We start from the raw sequence: 20,958 nt of genomic DNA, 5'->3' as shown, positions 1-20,958 counted from the left end.
ATGTGGGGGGAGAGAGAGTGGGTTTTGGGGGGGCTGAGAGCATGTCAGCAAGCTGTCTTGTAAGTTCAGATAGCAGCAGACCTCTCCCTCCCCTCCGCCTCTCTCTCTCACACACAGCATTCCACAGTAATGGTTGCTTTGTCTCGGAGCAGATAAGCAGCCGGCTGTCAAACTGTCAAACGGAGCTTTCAAAGGGCATATCCAAAACAATGGCAAGAGTGGCCACTTGACTTAAGGGGATTATAGGACGCTTCCGGAGGCTGATCAGAGCACAGTAATGCAACACCTCGTTCACACTGACGCTGGGGTGCTCCAGCGGGGGCACATCAAACATTATTCTACTCACCAAGGTGGAGTACTAGCAGCGCTCTAGCTGTGGAGTCAGAGCGCTCTACGTGCCTTGCCAGTGTGGACAGGGAGTGAGCTAGTGCACCTGGGGCTCCTTTAATGCACTGTAACTCGCAAGTGTAGCCAAGCCCTTTGTCTTGGCTGCAATTTTAGCAAGTGTTAATTAGATGGAGCTAGGTAACACGAGCTAACATCACACCTTGAAATCCTAGTCAGGGCAAGGCTTTAATCTGTTTAAGGATAATATTCTAAACAATATCTAAAGCCACTTTGCACTATTAATACAACTGTTGCTGAGGAGGAGACTAGTCGGCTTTAGGAAACTGTTAGATAAACATTGTGTTGGCTTGATTTGCACACGGCATTTTCTTACCTGAGCATAAATGTTCGATAATCTATAAAAAAAACTCCGAACTGACAAACAGCCCAAGCTGAAATAGGGACTCAGTCCTGTAGTACTTGGAAGCAGAGAATTTGGAATTGTTTTTGGTTTAGTAAAATTTGCTATCCAGCCCTAAGAAAAAAGAAAAAGAAAAAAAAGGAACCAATTTTAGGCAGAACACCACAACGTATGTCCTGTTACTGAAACAGAAAAGAGCTGTGGGCAGATGGCTTCCCCACTATACTCCAAACACAGGCCACACAAGTTGTGCCCCTTCCTGGAGGTGGGCAATATGCGTGAAAAGAACTCAAATCAAAATGAAATACAAAATGTAACCCAAGTCTTTTCCTTAGACTTGGATGACCCGGGGTTCCTCCTTGAGGAGCGCTCAGCCCACACTCTAAATCTCCCAGGGAAAGCCACTCCCACTTTTCTTATAGCTAGTAGGGAAATTTCCCCCCTGCAATTGTGAATCAGCAAAAGCCACTTTCCAGCAGGATCATCACCTGCCAAGAGGATGAGCTTTACAGCCTGTTACAAGAACCCATTTGATACCTATGAGACAAGCCTATGTAACCAAACACAATGGTTTGTTTGCACTAGTAGGTGGCATGTGAGGTCTCTACTGAGAGCCAGTAGCCACTGGTCATCAGAATCATTTCAAAATGAATGTATTGCTAATTGTTTGCAGTTTTGTTGTAGCCATGTTGGTCCCATGATATTAGAGAGACTGAGGGAATATTGAGGGACTATCTTTTATTGGACTAACTTCTGTTGGTGAGAGAGACAAGCTTTCAGGCTCCACAGAGCTCTTCTTCAGATCTAGAAAGGCAATCTGAGTGTTACAGCTAAATACAAGGTGGGACAGATTGTTAAGCATAAGGACTTTACAGATGTTACAAGAGCCTATTCAAGATGAAATGGGAAATTAACACCGCTGCAGGCATAGGACAAAGGAGGGCTAGTGAGTTACAGATTGTTGTTATGAGACATAAAACCAGTATCTCTACTGAGTCCGTGATTTTTAGTGTCTAATACAGTTAGGAATTTAAGCTCCCAGGCTCATCTTTATGAGTTAAGGCAAGTCATGAGAAGGCGACAAACATGCTTCTGTTAGGCAGGAGGAAAGAGACCCTTATCTCTCTCTGGGTGGTCATGTGTGCATTGTATATGTTCTGCTACACAATGGAGGCCCATCTACAGTCTGAGCTGAATGCTAATCAAGAGACTGCAAAGTCAACAAGAAAGGAGCACATAGGAAGAAACAACTTGGGGTGGGAAGGGGAGGGAATCCTGTTTATAAATAAAGACGATGGGTTGTTGGGAGTTTAGAGACACGCTCCCCACTTCCTCCAAGGAGATGAACTGTCAGTGTGTTCTGTCCTATGAAAGGAGGGTCATGGCCAACCGGGCTGGAAAACGACACAGGGACTTTGAGTGAGCTAAACTTCGTTGGACAGGAAAGCATCTTGTTAATTTAAGTCTAGGCTCTTGTCTATGATATGTGTTATGATCGTATTTATGTATAACCATTTGTTTCCAATACTTTTACTTGCTACTTCTCAAATCTCTATTTTGAGTTAAATAAACTTTTTTCTTGTTCTCACTATAAACCTGTCTAAGGGCTGTGTGTTAAGGGGAGCTGTGATCTGAGGCATTTTTGGTAAGCAGGAGGGTACTGTTCCTTTGGGAGCAGTGAATCTGTGAATGCAGTGCGTGTTCAGTGGAAAGGGGGCTGAACCCTCCAGGGAGATGTTCACAGGGCTTGGGGGTTGGAGTGTGCCTATGGTTAACCTATAGAGTATAGAGAGACAGTAGGCCTAGAGGGCAGTGCTTGTACTGCCTGTGGCTAGTGGAGTTGGGGAGCTGACCCCCGGCAGGCACAGACAAGACGTCCTCACGCTAAGGGCAGGTGGTAGCAAGGTGCCTCACACCCCCAGGAAGTGTCACACTTGTGGCTATGGAACTGGCTGCAGACTGTGCTCTAGACTCTAAACCTCCATTTATATATAATCTGGCCCTTACAGTTGCAAAGCAAACCTGAACTGAAAACAAACTAAGGCAGAGATGTCTTCCAGGAACAATGGGATAAGTGGAAAACTTCCATAGTCTAGGATAATTGCTCTAAGAGAGGGGTGAACTATCCCATTTGTCAATTGGGTGTTAACTCGGAAACCTAATTTTGATCATTAATAACATTATCAACTATTTGCTGATGATTTATTTGAGCAAAAATGGTCAGCTAATGAACTTTTCCTACAATCCTAAAGAGCCTGCCTGGCTCCTCAAGGACCAAAAATCCCTACTGCCTCCTACCCAGCTACCAACAGTCTCCAGTTTTCCCCATGACAACTGCTGCAATGCAATCATGTGTTCTCAGCACACAATCCTGGGGCACCTTAAACTGACAGTCTGGAGGTGGTATGAAATAAGCTGAATTTAATATAACAATAAATAACTCAAGGGAGACCTGGTTGCTTGCACTGTATATTTTCGCATTTCTTTCAGGAACAACCCTCCAGTTTTGAATTTCCCTGAAGCTGCAGCAGAATTTCCTGTTTGTCACACTGCAGTATTACAGAGCCCCTGGGTCATTCTCACAGAACAGGGGGCTAGCTTGCAGCAGGCCACATGAAGCCTTGCTTAGGGTTCATGGCACATGAAGAGCCATACCACCCTGGTTTATAAATGCATCTCCTAAACTGACCTGCATCAAAAGGGACCAGTATAAAGACACTGCATTCCAGCTGCTGCCCCAGCTCATTCCTCCCAAGCTTCTCTGTGCACCACAATCCAAAGGCAACAACAACATCTGAAGTAGAGTGGCCATTGTTAAATCAAGCACCAAAGGCAAAGGAAGCCCCATCTGGAATACTTAGTTCTCCAAATACATCAACCTTCTGTGTGAGGCCAGAGATCAGGTTGCTTCTACTCTATGGGCCCCCAAAAGCTCAGATTCCCCAAAAAAGCTGACAGGTCTTGTTAGAGGAGTATTCTGAATGTATAAGAGGGTCCACTTGGGTGTGACTGTATCAAACTACAGATCTTTTCTACTTAGCCTGGTAGGTGGCTTCTCAAATGCCAGGAGGACGTGAGTTGTTTGCTTGGAGACACCTATGCCAGCCCAGGGATATCAGCCCTGCCAGGAGCCAAGAGCTGGGATGAAGCAAGGTGCTTTGGTGCTGAGTGATCCTTTATGGCCAGCCTCTCTGCCTGCTGGGATCAGACCCAGCCATCAGCAGCAGGGATAAGGGCCATAATAACCTGGGTCAGTATGGAGCTATTAGCAAACATCCAGAGCAAGAGGAAAAGGAACGGGTACATCAAAAGCGAGACTCACCTGATTTTTCAAGTGTTGCTCTAGTCGCTGCAGCCCTTCAGTTTCTCCCCCTCTCCACGGGGACTGGCTATCTCGGGAGATTTCCAAATCCTCAGGGAGGGGCACCCTGTAACATTCAGCCAGGCGCAGCTCAGGGACAGGCTTACATCTCCTAATTTAAAAGAGAGGCTTCTTTCAAAGAGAGAACATGACGAAGAGGAGGGAGGAAGAGCACTTCCCATCCAGCGTGCCAAGAAGATGGCTCCTGTCTCCTCTTTAATCATGGTACAGGGCAATGCCGCCAGAGCAATAAGCCAGAGCAAGAGGGGTAATGTAGTCAGAGGTCCCCGTCTGCAGCCTCCTTGAAAAACGTTAGTGGGGAGTTGTGATCAGGAGGTGGAATGAGCCTCTCCTGCAGCCACTAAAAGAGAGAGCAGCAGCATAGTGAAAAGTCGGGGGACATGCCTCCCTCACCTCCCGTGGCTGCACCTCTGAGCAGACCCTTCCATGATGAATGAGTCCAAGCAAGGACACAGGGAGACCCACTGTGGTGTGACACTAGACAGTAACAGGGTGACACTGGCTCCGGGAAGGCCAAGGTGAGCGATAGGATGTGTCTGAGCAGGGGATGTGCTCACCCCAACCTGTGGTGGTGGCAAGGGTGGGGACATGCACAGATCATTGCCACTGGGATGGGAGTGCAGAGAGGCAGTTCTCAGCCCTCTAGGATGCAGACAGAGGGAGACAGGAGAGCAGCGCTCAGATCTGGGTCCAGCAACTGGCCTGCTGAGCTCCCTTCAGCACAGCCCTTGCACGGCACACTGTCTCACTCCCGGTCTGCTGTGTTTGTGGCAGGGAGGGCCAAGGTGCTTTCCTTCCGGCCCCTCCTCCCCAGCAGTCTCCTCCTAGTCTTGGGGGTGGGGAGGGAGAGCCTCCTCCCCTCCATCCTCAGGCTTGTAGCTTCTTAGGACAGGTTCTAAACCCCCTGTTCCTGCCCCACCCCCTTGCTGTCTTTCCCACCTCTGGAGATGGGCCTCCCTGGGCTGTGATAGGTTTTATCAGGGGCAGGAGGCAAAGTCGCTCCTTTCAACTGTCCTCCCCATATGTCCCTTGCTAATCCAGCAGGAGGTTCCCTTCTGCTCCTGCCCTTCAGGGTGCTCCTGGTCTCCCAGAGCTGTGGCCCTTTGAGCAATCCCACATTTCTGCTGCTGGGGCTGCCCCCACTCTCTCCAATGATGGATGTGCAGCGGGATGGAGTGTCTCCCTTCAAATAGGAAGGAAAAGAAGAGGGTCAGTCAGAGGCCCTGAGTCATCCAGCACCCACATCAAAAAGAGAGTTATGTTACAAAAGGCCTTTTTACTCCCCCTGAAACATGTGTGGAAGCAGGGAAAGAATTAATAAGGATTTGAAGGGGATTTTAATGCATGTCAGTCAGTTAGCAAGAGTCAAGCTAATAGTTAGCAAGAGTCAGGCCACACTGTAACCCTAATGACGTGAGACTTGTAGAAGCAAGGATAGTGCGAGGCGAGAGGACAAGAACTGTGTACAAAGTTATTACGACCTTGTAACTGATAACCAAATATGCAGGCTTGCTTTTCCTAGGAGTGAGACAAATAAGATAGCAGAATGGCTTATGTATAAACAAAATGTAGTTGTTGCTCTCTATTGTCTGTATTATTGCTAGTTATTGTCTTTAACAAAAGTATAAAGGCTTGCTGTAATTGTTTACCAGTTGAGAGACCTGTCTGGGACTGGGGCGACCCTGTGTCCTATGGCACTCTCTCCCTCCATTGTAATTACTGGAGAAATAATAAAGTATTTGATTTTGCTGCACCCAAAAGAAAAAGCGAGAACTGAGTTTTTCTCCGACAATTTGGGGGCTCGTCCGGGATGGCAACGCCCACGGACCCACAGACAGCTACTACGGATCATTCCCCTTCGAACCCCATGGCGCCACATGAGAGGTATGAGACCTTTTGAAATCTCTATTGGGGTATCGGAGGAGGACTGTCCGTGAGGACGTCTGTCTCTGTTGGGCTCACGCCATCTGAACTTATTGACTGTGCAGCAAGATCAGATGCAGAGTGGTATTGGGGAAAGGCCCCAACAAGGTTAGTTTATAGCAGTATTGGGAACTGCTGAGTTGGCCAACAAGGTAATGCATAGGTAAATGCATAAGGTAATGCATAGGTAAATGCATTCGAATGCACCGGTGCTGAGGGGTTTTTACCGCCTCAAGAGGGGTTGTCATACCGCCTCATGGTATTGGTCCGGACCAGGTAAAGATGCATCGTGGTTTAAAAAAAAAAAAAAAAAAAGGTAAAGAAGAAAAAGGAAAAAAAAAAAAGAGGCCTTGGTGTGTGTGTGTGTGTACACCAGTGTGAGTGGCTGTTACCGGAAGACGCCCAGAGTACCCTATGAAGCGAACGCTCGTGATCAGGACTACTCTAACGCAAGCCCGGTAACTAGTGGATCTTTAGGAGATCCGACCCATGGTGGGCTGAGTCGGCCTGGCATAGTCCGGCGAGGAAGCTGCCTGGGTCTAGGAGTGTGTGAACCCATCTTCCCTCCCCTTTCCCTTCCGTGTGGGCTACTGACAGTCTGATCATCTCACTGGATGCAATCAGAGTAAGCGGCGCCGTCTCTCAGAGACTAGCTGACGCTCTTTGCTGAAGGGAGGTGTAGGAGAGTCGTGGTCATTCTCGTTAGTCTCTCCTGTGTGAGTGCCCTGTAGGGAAAGATCTTTAGTTTCTGAGCCGCTAGCGCGGACAGGGCACCCTCACTGTGTGTGTAAGTGGAAAATAGGTAAGGGACAGTCTAAACATTCCACCTCACCCCCTAAGGTTACCCCAGCATATTACATGTACGTACATTATGGTCCTAAAACCTGCAGGTATTTAGAGAATTGGAATCTTCACACTCGTGAAAATCCATCTAAACAATGCCCATTAGAAGGTATCTTCAATCTAGATAAGATCATATATCTCAGAGGAGCTTTTGATCACCAAAGAAAAGCCTCTGACACAGTGTGAGCAATTTGTCTAGGAACGGGTTAATTTGAAATTCAGCTTAACCCAGAGATAAAGAGAAGTTGCTTTGTGTTCAAGGTCAAGAATCAGCACAGACTATGCTAAGTGCAAAGAAAAACTGCTTTCAGCCCCAGCTGGTTGTGGAAAAATAGAGACAGAGGCAAACCAAAAGCAATACAAGTTACAGAACTGAAATTACATTTGCAAAGCTTAACTGTTCAGTGAGATCCAACAGTCTTTGCAACCCCGAAGCCGGACAGGCAGCTGACCTGGACTGGAATCTCTGAAAGAGACACCGCAGGAGATTCCAGGGTGTAAAAGAACAGCCGTCCCAAGAGTAGAAGCATGTTGGAAATTCTGAACAGGCTGTATACAGGATAATCTCCCGTCCACCTATTCCCCTTCTCTGAATGTTATACACAGACGTGGCCAGTCTGGACATGTGTGAGTATTAAAGTGGCTAAAGGCTTGGAGCATTCATATTTTTCCCGAGTGATGTGGGTGCGTTCCCAACACTCTCCATTGTTGTTTATTATTTTTAATGAAGCTTTCAAATTTGATTATATGGTGTGTTTTCTCTATCCTCCCCCAATGTCCTGCAGTGTCAGTCTGATCACCTGACATGAGGGATAAATTGGTAACAGATATTTGTCGCAGTTTGGTGAGCAATTGAGAATGGGGGAGCCCTGCAGAATTTACACCATCTATCTGTTTTACCCTTGTTATTTTATGTTTGCTTTGTTTGGTATTGTTGGTGTTATATGTTAAGAATTGCATGATTAAAGGTGAGCCCTAATAGAATAAGGAAACACTATCTGGTTTTGGTGCACTATCTGATTCTGGTTCTGTTCTGTTTAACCGGTTACTGTTGTTTTTCTGCTCTGTTCATTTGGGCGTTAGGTGTGTGGGTGGAACTAAACTTCTCGTTCGTAATTCCTCAGGGTGGAAGCCATGTGTGCGATGAAGCTCTGAGGTTGTATTGAGATTCTTCTGTCCCTCCCCCTGTAACGGACAATGTAATAGAAGTAGAAAAATCTGGCTTAGACTGTAATTCTCTCTGCTTTCTGTGTAATTTTCTTTTCTGTTTAAGTGTCAGCAGACATGGGTGGGTCTCTGGGTAGACCCCCTAAAGGGGTTTGGATTATGTGTTAAGTAAATGGCCTTTACCCAATGGCCATGTATTTTTGCCCAGGTGGCAAGCCTTACTAGGGAGGACTAGGGTAGTCTTGTAAGTAAAAATGTTCTAGGGAAAAGACCAGAAGGGTGGGGGCTAGTTGAGAAGCCCACCCTCCTAGCTAAACTGGTAGTGGAACAAGTTTGTGCCCATGAAAGGGACGGTTCAGAGAGAAAAACAGGATCGGGCCCAGGCGGGCAGGCAACAGACAGAGAGATTGGAGAACAGGTTGGAAACTTTTGAGGGTGTAGTGGAAAGAAGGAGTAAGTGAATATAAGCATGAGGATTTCAAATACTCGGGAGGATATTTGGAATGGTGATTTGAGTTGATAAAAGTGACTGTTGGGAGACAAGCAAGTGATTTTTAAGGAAAGTGAAAAGTTAACTCTGTAGTTGCTGGAGGGAACAGCAGTTGAACTTTGTAAAAATGCTAAAGAGAAAAGTTTTTGGTGTCTTTGAAATGTTTATAAATAAATTCAGGCAAAGAAATTATTAGATTGCAATCATTTGGCTATGAACAATTTTGTTAAATTGGTTAAAGAATGTATACAGTGCTATGTAATTAATATTGTATTAGGCTCTAAGGGCACTGTAAGTGGTGATGTTTAAAAGCTAAAAGTGAAAAGCAAGCCAGAAAGCATCTGTGTTAATGCAAATTATCTAACTGACAAGGTAAAAGCCACTGAAACCTAGGCTGCCTATAAAACACATACAAGAAAATATGGGGTAATTCCCTTGTTTTGCCTAAAATCAACACGAGTATTTGTATATTTTAAGTAATTGACTGCCCAGAAGGGGTGGACCTCTGTTTTTGTCTTTCAGATAATCAAAGAAAACTAATGCCAGCTGCACAGCATTCAACATACCATGATTTACAGGCACAGTCAAAATTATGTTGTGTGTTCTATGTTCTGTCTTGTGGTGTTTGTCTCGTGGCCAGAATTGTTGTGTTTAATATTTTCATGAGATGGTCTGATTTGAAATCAAGCGGAAGTGTTGGATTGAAATGCAGATACTTGTTTTGTTCGACTTAAAATACAAAGTGTTTGGATACATCAGAAAAATGTGATATACTAAAGTCTAATACATTTTCTTAAGTAAGAGAAAGAAACTACTTTGGCCAAATCTTTTAATTACAAATTGTTGTTAAAATTTGCATACTGACGGTCTTTGGAAGCAAAGACATGAAAAGTTAACCCACTCCCCATATTGTACATGGGATCTTCTGGCTACCTCAGTTTTCTAGCCAGAGGGCTGGGGATGGTAGGAAGCTATTGCTGTTGTTAAATGTACCGAGTTTCCCTTCTGTAGCACATTCCTACTGTCAACACTGTGTGATTTGTCAACAGCACAACATTGGTAAAGCTGTTAAAGCTAAGCGGGCAGCCCACCCTCCTCCTTGGGGACCTTTTGTAAATATTCAGATTGATTTTATTCAAATGTCTAAATATTGTGGTTATGAATATGTATTAGTTTTAGTTGATGTATTAGTTTTAGCAGATGCCAGGACTGTTGTGAAACTTCTGCTTAAAGATTTTTATACACGTTTTGGCATCCCTGTGAGTATCAACAGTGATCGTGGAACTCATTTTACTGGACAGATTGTAAAGGAGTTATGTGCAGCTCACTGCCCTCACCACCCATAGTCTGCTGGGACAGTGGAACGCCAGAACCGGATTTTAAAGAATAAACTGGCCAAGATTTGTGCTGAGACAAACTTAAAGTGGCCAGATGCCCTTCCTTTGGCACTGATGAGTATGAGAGCCATTCCCAATCGAAAGACTGGACTCAGCCCTCATGAAATTTTGACAGGACGCCCAATGCGACTACCAGCTGCACCCCCACTAACCCTAGCTCAGATGGACATTCATTTGATGGATGACATAATGCTTAAGTATTATCAGGCACTAATGAAATGTGTTAAGTCTTTTTATACACAGGTGAAGGAAGCACTACCGAAGGATCCTGTGCAACCTTGCCACTCGTTGGAACCAGGAGACTGGGTCTACATAAAGATCCATCAACAGAAGACTGCCTTGGCTCCATGCTGGAAAGGCCCTTTCCAAGTCCTGTTGACTACCAACACCGCTGTGAAGTGCCACAGACTGACTGCTTGGACCCAGGATTCTCACTGCAAAAAGACCCCTCCACATCAGGAGAATTTTCCTACTGATGATTAGCCTATTCTTTCTTCTAGTTCTACTGTGCTTCTGGACAGCAGGGAAAAGGACAAGGTGACGTGCTAGCAACCTTTCCCTTGTCCACTAACAAATCTACTGTGCCTTTAAACTTTTCTAGAAGAAGCAAAATCATTACAGGGTGATGTCTGGTAATCTCCCCTGTAGGATGCTGAACCACGACTGCTTCGGGAAAGAAGAAGAAACACCCACTCCACTGACATTGCCAAAGTCCAGGAATTCCTGACTAAAAGGGACATTGAGAACTGACCCTGGTGAAGAAGCAAAGAATTACACACTGGCAGAAAAAAAAAATTGTGGGACCCATGCTTGGGAATGTGGTATTGATTGGATTTTGGGGTTTATTCTACAGGCTGCGCCCTGTGTTTTGGATAAATCCTTCAGTATGTATTGCCCTCCCTAATTGGATTTTGAATGACATTGCCCTTATCCAGTTTTAGATCACTTTTACATACCCAGATTGCTCACAAGGGGCTGCCATTAGATTAGTACAACAGAGAGCCTGGGTTATTTCCTCTGGAAAAAGAGGGGATTGACCAGATCCCTGTGGGCTACGGCCAATAGTGCAGCAGCCATTTGGAATATTCTTAAAAGCCAGGAACATGATAAGATATTGGGCCAACTAGAAAAGGCCACTAGCCTTATTTTTAAAGCTCAGCTATCTTAAGTACGGGCTGGAGTTGGTGAGTTACATGTCATTTCCACCCTTTAGTTCTATGACCCAGAAGTTACTGTCAGAGATGGTATTGAATATCACTGAGGCTGGGAAGGCATTGCAGTGGGATCTAGTATGTTTAGAAACTCAGGATTTCCTGAACGACCAGCTGATGGCCATTCCGAGTGATCTGGCTTGTTATTCAAGACTTTGTCACTTCTCAGTTGGACTACAGCAATGCAACACACCTGGGCATGAGTTTCAGCACTTAAAAAACAGTCCTAGTCCAGAATACTGCCATGCGTCTCCTCGCCATCACAGGCTACCTGGAATATATGACACCCATCCTCTGTTCCCTACACTAGCTTGCCATAGAATGTTGAATCAAGTTCAAGGTCTCAGTCCTTATCTTCGAGGCACTCCATGGCATGGCCCACAGTATCGAAAAGAACCTAAAACTCCAGGAGGTGTAAACTGTGGTCAACAAATCCACTTCTCTGGTCCAATGGACTATCTACTGTAAGGGTAAAGCTTGTCTGTGCAGGAGACAGAACTTCCTTGGAGATCAGACTGAGACAGTGGAATGAACTTCCCCAGGAACTAAGGACCATCACAAACCATACCACCTTCCACTCCAAGAGACCCTGCCTTCTCTAACAAGCACAAAGCAACATGTATTTTTTTTTTAAATATCTATTAAACAATATATTCCACTGCATATGCTTTTCCCCTGGGGAGAGAATGAGAGACCAAGCAACATATGACAGATGTTTGTCACTGCTTAATGCACTATGGGATGGTGCTCAGATACAATGCTGAGAAGCATGATATAAGACTTATACAGAATAAAGTTTTTCCAGAGGTTAATTACCTTCACTTGTAAAAATCTATCTGATTATGGTTAGCTCCAACTTCCAGCCATTGACTCATGTCATGCTTCTGTTTGCTAAATTAAAAAGTGTTCTGCTATTAGAAACCATCTCCTGATGTAGGTGTTTATAGACCATGATCAAGTCACCATCGTCTCTTGGATGAACTAAATAGATTGTGCTTCATTAATGGCTCACTATAATGCAGGTTCTCCAGACCTCAAATTACGCTTGTAGCTCTTCCCTGAACCCCTTTAATTATTTCAACATTCTTTTTAAAGTATGGACACCAGAAGTGGACACAGTATCCCAATAATGGTCTCACCAATGTCACATACTGAGGTAATGCCACCGATATTCCCTTGCTTATACATCCAATTGTTACTGTCTTTTTGTTCTGTATTTTCCCAGTGCCTAGCACAATGGGGACCCGGTCCATAACTTGGTCTCCTAGGTGCTATGCAATAAATAATAAATAATAATAATTTAATATTAAATATTATTTTAGCCCTCTTAGTCACAGTGGCACATTCTTTATACATACAACCCATTATTTAATTACATGTTCAAATAATGCAATATATCATCTAATAGTGTCATTTAAACTGGCCAAATCCTTCCCTTGTGATGATAAGAGAGAAAGAGCTCTTTACTGGGTTGTCTATTTTTGCTGTATGAAAATTACTTACTGGAAATCCTCGATTGTAAGGTTTTGTACAGGCATGTCAGGGTCCCCGAGTACAGAGAGGATATGAAGAAATCTTTTGTATGTCAAGGGGGGAGTCCCACCATTCATGTCCAAAATCCTGAACAAGACAAGACCACTTGTAGTATGAATATAAACCATGTAGAAAATGGAAGCGGCAGGTGTCAGTCATGCAGGCAGAGCTGATGAATAAACTGGCTATAGCATAGAGATAGAACATCCCTGTTATGAGGTTCCCGGTACAGATGTCACAGTCCAGTGCATTCATGCAAAGCCCCACTGACTTCAATGGAATTCTGTGCAAGTGTCCAGGTCCACTTGGACCAATCCACTTGCAGGGTTGCAAGTTTTACAATTTTTTAAACAGACTATGAATAGAATTGGAAAGACTCTGTTTTTATTAATTTCAATGGATTAGAGCCATGTTGGTTTCCAAAATGTTTTTTATTTTTAAATCCACTTAAAATCTTTGCTCTAGCAAAAAATTTAAAACAAAAAGGAATTATCCTGGCCACAGATGACACCTGCAAGAACCAAAGGCCACACAACTCTTTTTGTGGGATGTGGTGTATAGAGGAGTGGAGGAGAAATCAGCCTTATGGAAGATAGTGACAACTCAAGGCCTCAATCATGCAATTTGCTTTGTGGGGGCAGAGCCCAGCACCCAGATGGAGTGGCAGTGACTAAAACTGGCCTCTCTGTTGCCATAGGGAATTCTCCCCATGGGGAACAAGATGTAGTTTCAGAACTTGACAGATTTCCATCTCTCCATAGCAACCACGAGCAATCATAAATTTAATCCTCCAGCCAAAAACAATTCAATTAACCTATCTACTATCAATCATCAAAATATGCAGACAAGAGAAGTTAAAATGTTGATGGTGCCCTCCTTTGCTGTCACTTCTGTCCAGCAATCAATTACTGAGGCCACAATCCTGTAAATGCTTATCCACATGAATAAATTTATGCATGCATTCAGCAAAGTATGCAGAAACTTGTCCATCAAACTTGCTACAAACTGAAATTGCTTGTGTGACCATGCAAATACCACTTTGAATTCAACAAGGTGCTCCATATATACAGATTTGCTCACATGCGCAAGTGTCTACAGAATCAGCAGTTTATTAATTAATAATGCAAAACACTATTTGATCTCCAAATTCATAATGCATCTCCAATATCTGCAGCCATTCAGTTTTGAATAAACTACAAACAGTATCTGATTGGTGGTGTTTGCATTTTAATTTCTTTCATGGGCAAAACGTTAAGCTGATTAGAAAACCCCTAATGCTTGAAAATAAACACTGATATAATCAGATGAAATGGGCAAAAAAAACATAATTGCATCCTTCCCTGCTGATTTAGATTTTGTTTTTTAAAGAGTAGATTATATAAAGGATTGAACTAAATCCAATGGCCAAAGGGTACATATTAATAAAACATTATAACTAGCATACCAAATCACAGCCCCAATTCTAATTTCAATTCCAATTCATGTGCATTCCCTCCTCTGGTCCTTACTGACTGGCACACAATGTTACATTCATCCCAGGAAGCTCAACGCTCTAAAAGCTCAAATATTAGAATCTAAAAGAATCAGAATCACTAGGCGTTTCCCACTGATATTTGTTAAAACTAAACATAAACAAAAGATCATTGAGAAATTGCCTTGTGGCAGTTACGTACCGTCTGATGTCATAAAGCGTGTGGCCCATCAAAGAAAGCACATCAAATCCCATCTCTCCCCCCAGAACTTGTATGGTCCTCTCCATCTCTTTGTAAAATGGTTCAATCTCAGCATCTAGAGTCACCTGGGTAATGTTCCACTTTTTAACATGGTCTCGAAGAACCAACTCATACTCTCCTTGAATAACCAGTAAGCAAGAGCCCAGTTTAGTTAAGTTCCTCTGCAGATCCTCGAGGGACTGCAGCAGGAAGTGCCAGCGTAGAGTTCCCATATTCATTGCAGACATCAGGAACTTTCTATCCAGAATGTAGACTGGATACACAACCTCTGAGGACTCCAGTGCAGCCAGTAGAGTTGGGTTGTCATGGAGCCGAAGTCCCTTCCGGAAGAGATGAATGGTCCGGTGAGGCATGTTGGGCATTTACTTGAGATCTGTAAAAGAGGGAATTCCTGAAGTGGAGGGATTTCCAAATCCCCATTAAAGAGGGAAGCCCATTAACAGCTAAAATGGAACTTTGAGCAGTTGACAGCACTGTAAGAGAACTGATCGATACACGCAGCTCATTAGCACTGCCAGAAGCTTTCCTCAATTAGACTGGGCAGGCTCTAGAAAATATGACATCTCACAACACGGGCATAGCTGAGACAGCAAGGTTCTTGGGGAAGTGTTACAACAAAAATAATATCAAACATCTGGAACAGAGCATCAGATAGGCACATTTATTCTTACAGATGTAATGAACCCCCTGCCCCCAACACACGTTCCTCCCCTCCTATTTCCGACTACACACTTCCCCACTCATAAAATGCACCAGTCTCCCCCAAAGCAGCATATCTCCCTTCATTACAAATCAGCAGAGAATCAAAATCAGACTAAACTCTTTCCCGTCTTCCCCCTCCACTCTGGCATAGCGCCCAGCCTTCAGCAATACTAATAACTAGATCTGGTCCAAACTTTTTGATAGGACAAATTCCCTTTGAAAAATGCAGTTTTGTTGAAACTGAAACATTCTGTGGACACATGTCAACTTGGATGAAATTACTGTATGGGGAAAAGTCAAAATGTTTCCTTTAGATTCATTTCTTTTAGACTTTTAATATAATATAAAACATTAAACATAATTATATATAATTAATATTATGCATATATATTATATTTAGTGTTTTAATATAAAAGCCTAAACAAAACAAATCAAAATGAAATGGCTTGATCCTGTTGGAACTGATGTTTTGACACTATCAAAACACATTTTGCCAGAATCGTTTCATGGAAAATTTCAGCTTTTCATTCCAAAACTAATAGCTAGTTCTTATCTAGCACTTTTTATCTGTAGATCTCAAATCACTTTATATCATTATCCCCATTTTACAAAAGGGAAAATGAGGCACAGAAGGGAAAAGTGATTTGCCGAAGGTCACTCAGCAGGCCAGTGGCAGGGCTAGGAATGCATACTCAGGGCACATTCAGGAGGCTGCCACTCTTGGAGTGGGATTGTCACTTCCAAGGGAGGAGGGGCTGTCCCACCCTGACTGTGGGGAGCAGAAGCAGAGGATTTCAGTATTGGGATAGGTGTTGGTAGGATCCTCATATCACAGCTTGGGGAGGGGAGGCTTTGAGGACCCCTCTATAACTACCACTTAAGGGAGGCTCCTGCTCCACTATCCAGGGAAGGGCAAAGAGCCAGGGGTTCCTGGTGTCTCACAGACCTTGGGAGGCAGGCCAGTCCCCACTTACAGACAACCTCCCAACCTGAAGCAAATACTCACCAGCAACTACACACCATACCACAGAAACACCAACCCAGGAACCAATCCCCTTAGCAAACCTTGTTGCCTACTCTGTCCCCATATCTACTCTAGCGACACCATCAGAGGACCCAGCCACATCAGCCACACCATCAAGGGCTTATTCACCTGCACATCTACTAATGTTATATATGCCATCATGTGCCAGCAATGCCCCTTTGCCATGTACATTGGCCAAACCAGACAGTCCCTACATAAAAGAATAAATGGACACAAATCGGACATCAGGAATGGTAGCATACAAAAGCCAGTAGGAGAACAATTTAATCTCCCTGGACATTCTATAAAAGATTTAAAAGTAACTATTCTTGAACAAAAAAACTTCAGAAACAGACTTCAGAGAGAAACAGCCGAACTAAAATTCATTTGCAAATTTAACACCATTAATTTGGGCTTGAATAGGAACTGGGAGTGGCTGGCTCATTACAAAAGCAGCTTTGCCTCTCCTGGAATTGACACCTCCTCATCTATTATTGGGAATGGATCACATCCACCCTGATCAAATTGGCACTGTCAACACTGGTTCTTCACTTGTGACGTAACTCCCTTCTCTTCATGTGTCATTATATAATGCCTGCCTCTGTCATTTTCACTCCATGCATCTGAAGAAGTGAGGTTTTTTACTCATGAAAGCTTATGCCCAAATAAATGTTAGTCTTTCAGGTGCCACCAGACTCCTTGTTGTTTTTGTGGATACAGACTAACATGGCTATGCCCTGATACTTGGTGTTTGTATGTGTGTTTGTGCATGTGCGTTCATGTGTAAGATAGAGGGGGAGGAGGGATCATGTGTCTTTCTCTGTATTGGCAGTGCCCAGTACCATTGGTCCTGTGCTGGGAGCAGTGATTTCCCTACACCCCCCCTGAATCTTCCCAACACCTCCCCCAGTTTTGTGAGCTAGTTACATACCAATTTAGTGACTGTTTGGAAATCTGAATTTAAACTGAAACATTAATACACACTTTAAAAGCTTATACAATGTATGATAAAATATGTGTATCTGAAAAAGTATAATAGATTTGAAAAGTATGAACATAGACTAGCTTCCTTGCTTCCTTATACAGCTGTTTTTTATGATGTCAGTGCATTCATTTTGGTGATGTTGGCCAACCTAATAATTTCAAATGATGATTTGTAAGCAAAGTCTAAATGAGTTCTCCCTGACAGCTAGTGATGAGCTGGGGGCTAAGGCTTCAGGGCCAGATTATATTTACATTCACACCTAATCTACCTAGGTATCCAGCAAACAGGGCTGTGTTGTCCAAGTGATAGATTTTTGGCTGGGGTTGGGTTACAAACCACTTGAATGTGGGAGGAAGGGGGGATGAAATGTTGTTCTTATTGTATGAGTAAAGGGCAGTAGAACTGTACTTAGCCTGTGCTGACTGAGGGCATCAAGAGAGTGGGTGGGGACCTGTCCCTCTCCACTGTTTAAAGACAGAGCTGATTAGGCTCCATAGATAGTCTTTTGTTCTGTTAAGTGACCACTGCAGCTGAAATCACTGACAATCAGGTCTAAGTGCTTAGTCCTGTTGTGGGGACAGTGTTCCTGTGGGGACAGTGTTTTTGTGTAAGAGACAGCCCAGACTGCACTAGCAGTGAGGTTCCCGCACTGAGAGCTCAGCTGAAATCACTGAGAGCTGGTGGAACCTCAAGAGACCAACTCGCAGAGGTCACAGTGGTAGGTGACAGCAGAAGGTGACTGTGCCGGGCCATTGGCAACAGAGTGGTGGAGTGAACGGTGGCACAACGAACAGCTGTGGCCAGAGCGAACTGTGCCTTTTTGTCCCCCACCTGGAAGGTGTACTCACGTGAAAGCACCTCTGAACTCTGAGTCTCCACTGACCAAGGACAACACCGGTGAGTGGAGTGCGGTGGAGGGAAAAGTGAGGGGCATGTTAAATAAACATTTGTTTGTTGGACTATATTTTACTCACTTTGCTCCAGAATGCTAGATTTGTGACTGGGAATGGAAACTTATATAAATATGTTTCCCAGTAGGCCAAGATTTTTAAAATGCAGTATTTGCCAAGATTGAAATCTCACATTGTTGCTATCTTGGGAGGTCATTATGTTGGGGAGTTTCTGTACTAAACATTTTTATTATAATTAATTTTTACATAAGAATGGTCATACTGGGTCAGACCCATGGTCCATATAACCGAGTACCCTGTCTTACAACAGTGGTCAAGGCCAGGTGCTTCAGAGGGAATGAATAGAACAGGGAATCATCAAGTGATCCATCCCCTGTTGCCCATTCCCAGCTTCTGGCAAACAGGCTAGGGACACTCAGAGCATGGCATTGCATCCCTCTCATCCTGGCTAATAGCCACAGATGGACCTGTTCTCCAGGAATTTATCTAGTTCTTTTTAAAATCCTGTTATAGTTTTGGTCTTCACAGCATCCCCTGGCAAAGAGTGCCCTGGGTTGACTTTATATTGTGTGAAGAAATACTTCCTTTTGTTTTTTTAAATCTGCTGACTATTAATTTCATTGGGTGACTGCTAGCTCTTGTGTTAGGTGAAGGATTAAATAAAATTTCCTTATTCACTTTCTTTGCACCAGTCAAGATTTTATAGACCTCTATCATATCCCCATTAGTCATCTCTTTTCTAAGCTGAAAATTCCCAGTCACTTTAATCTCTCCTCCTGTTTCATACCCCTCATCATTTTAGTTGCCCATCTCTGTACCTTTTCCAATTCCAATATATATATTTTTAGGATGGGTGACCAGATCTACACACACTATTCAAGGTGTGCACATGCCATGGATTTATATAGAGGCAATATGATATTTTCTGTCTTATTATCTATCCCTTTCTTAATGATTCCCAACATCGTTTGCTTTTGTGACTGTTGCTGCACATGGAGTGGATGTTTTCAGAGATCTATCCACAATGACTCCAAGATCTCTTCCTTGAGTGTTAACAGCTAATTCAGATGCCATCATTTTGTATGTATAGTTGAGATTGCTTTCCAATATTGAATTTAATTTGCCATTTTGTTGCCCAGTCACCCAGTTTTGTGAGATCCCTTTGTAGCTCTTCATAGTCTGCCTGGGACTTAACTATCTTGAATAGTTTTGTATCATCTCCAAATTTTGCCACCTCACTGTTTACCCATTTTTCCAGATGAATATGTTGAATAGGACTGGTCCCAGTACTGACCCCTCAAGGATACCACTATTTATCTCTCTCCATTCTGAAAACTGATAATTTATTCCTACCCTTTGTTTCCCATCTTTTAACCAGTTACTGATCCATGAGAGGATCTTCCCTCTTACCCCATGATGGCTTACTTTTCAAAAGTCAATTTAAATTAAATATATTTTCTTTAAATTATATATTTTTTTAGAAATCTAGATCTGTTATGTGTTTTGGTGTAACTTGCATTTTCCTTATGTTAAATTTGCATTATCCTAACAAAACATTTACTGCATTCACTTTCTCCACATCAGTCAAGATTTTATAGACCTTTAGTATATCCCCCCTTAGTCATCTCTTTTCTAAGCTGAAAATTCCCAGTCATTTTAATTTCTTCTCCTGTTTCATACCCCTAATCATTTTAGTTGCCCATCTCTGTACTTTTTGCATTTCCAGTATGTCTTTTTTGGGATGAGGTAACCAGATCTGCACACAGTATTCAAGGTGTACATGTGCCATGGATTTATATAGAGGCAATATGATATTTTCTGTCTTATTATCTATCCCTTTCTTAAAAAAGCAAAGGTTTCAGAGTAGCAGCCATGTTAGTCTGTATTGCAAAAAGAACATTTATTGCTGACCTCGGAACCAAAAGTAGGAGTGGGCTGATAAAGTTTGCGGATGACACAAAGTTGGGAGGTATTGCCAATTCGGAAAAGGATCGGGATATCCTCCAGGGAGATTTGGATGACCTTGTAAACTGGAGTATTAGTAACAGGATGAAATACAATAGTGAGAAGTGTAAGGTTATGCATTTAGGGATGACTAACAAGAATTTTAGTTATAAGCTGGGGACGCACCAGTTGGAAGTAACGGAGGAGGAGAAGGACCTAGGAGTCCTGGTTGATTGTAGGATGACTATGAGTAGGCAATGTGATGTGGCCGCTAAAAAAGCTAATGCGGTCTTGGGATGCATTAGGCGAGGTATTTCTAGTAGAGATAAGGAGGTGCTAGTCCCATTATATAAGGCATTGGTGAGACCTCATTTGGAGTATTGTGTGCAGTTTTGGTCTCCCATGTTTAAGAAGGATGAATTCAAACTGGAACGGGTACAAAGAAGGGCCGCTAGAATGATCCGAGGAATGGAAAGCCTGTCGTATGAAAGGAGACTTGAGGAGCTCGGTTTGTTTTCCTTAACCAAAAGAAGGATAAGAGGAGATATGATTGCACTCTTTAAATATATCAGAGGGATAAATACCAGGGAAGGAGAGGAATTATTTCATCTCAGTGCTAACGTGGACACGAGGACAAACGGATATAAATTGTCAGTCAGGAAATTTAGGCTTGAAATTAGACGAAGGTTTCTAACCATCAGAGGAGTGCAATTCTGGAACAGTCTACCGAGGGAAACAGTGGGGGCGAAGGACCTCCATGACTTTAAGATTAAGCTAGATAAGTTTATGGAGGGGATGGTATGATAGGATAACGGGTTTAGTCAATAGGTCAATAACATGCCACAATGGTAATTAGTACAAAGGGTCAATGATAGGATATTGTTAGCCTTTTTCCAGAGGGTCTGGCTGGAGAGTCTTGCCCGCATGCTCGGGGTTCAGCTGATCGCCATATTTGGGGTCGGGAA

At 43.3% G+C, this 20,958-nt stretch overlaps 1 protein-coding gene across 7 annotated transcripts in view; it reads right to left on the bottom strand.

Moving 5' to 3' along the window:
• Positions 1–20,958, bottom strand: part of LOC120404425 (cryptochrome-1-like) — a 63,617-nt gene that overhangs the window by 19,554 nt on the left and 23,105 nt on the right. For 5 of the 7 annotated variants that reach the window (XM_039536925.1, XM_039536928.1, XM_039536929.1 and 2 more), the window contains 5 exons: positions 14,368–14,800; positions 12,665–12,781; positions 4,071–4,221; positions 3,438–3,542; positions 722–862 (listed from right to left, as the gene is read on the bottom strand). In XM_039536925.1, coding sequence (XP_039392859.1) covers positions 722–862; positions 3,438–3,542; positions 4,071–4,221; positions 12,665–12,781; positions 14,368–14,789 — 936 coding nt within the window. In that variant the 5' untranslated portion in view covers positions 14,790–14,800. The remainder of the gene's footprint in view (positions 1–721; positions 863–3,437; positions 3,543–4,070; positions 4,222–12,664; positions 12,782–14,367; positions 14,801–20,958) is intronic. The other 2 variants (XM_039536931.1, XM_039536930.1) reach the window with 2 other exon arrangements.

The sequence above is a fragment of the Mauremys reevesii genome, linkage group 4, assembly GCF_016161935.1.
Source record: "Mauremys reevesii isolate NIE-2019 linkage group 4, ASM1616193v1, whole genome shotgun sequence".
Lineage (NCBI taxonomy): Eukaryota > Metazoa > Chordata > Testudines > Geoemydidae > Mauremys > Mauremys reevesii.
Note: the sequence above shows the minus strand (reverse complement) of the source record. Positions and strands in the feature narration are given on the sequence as shown.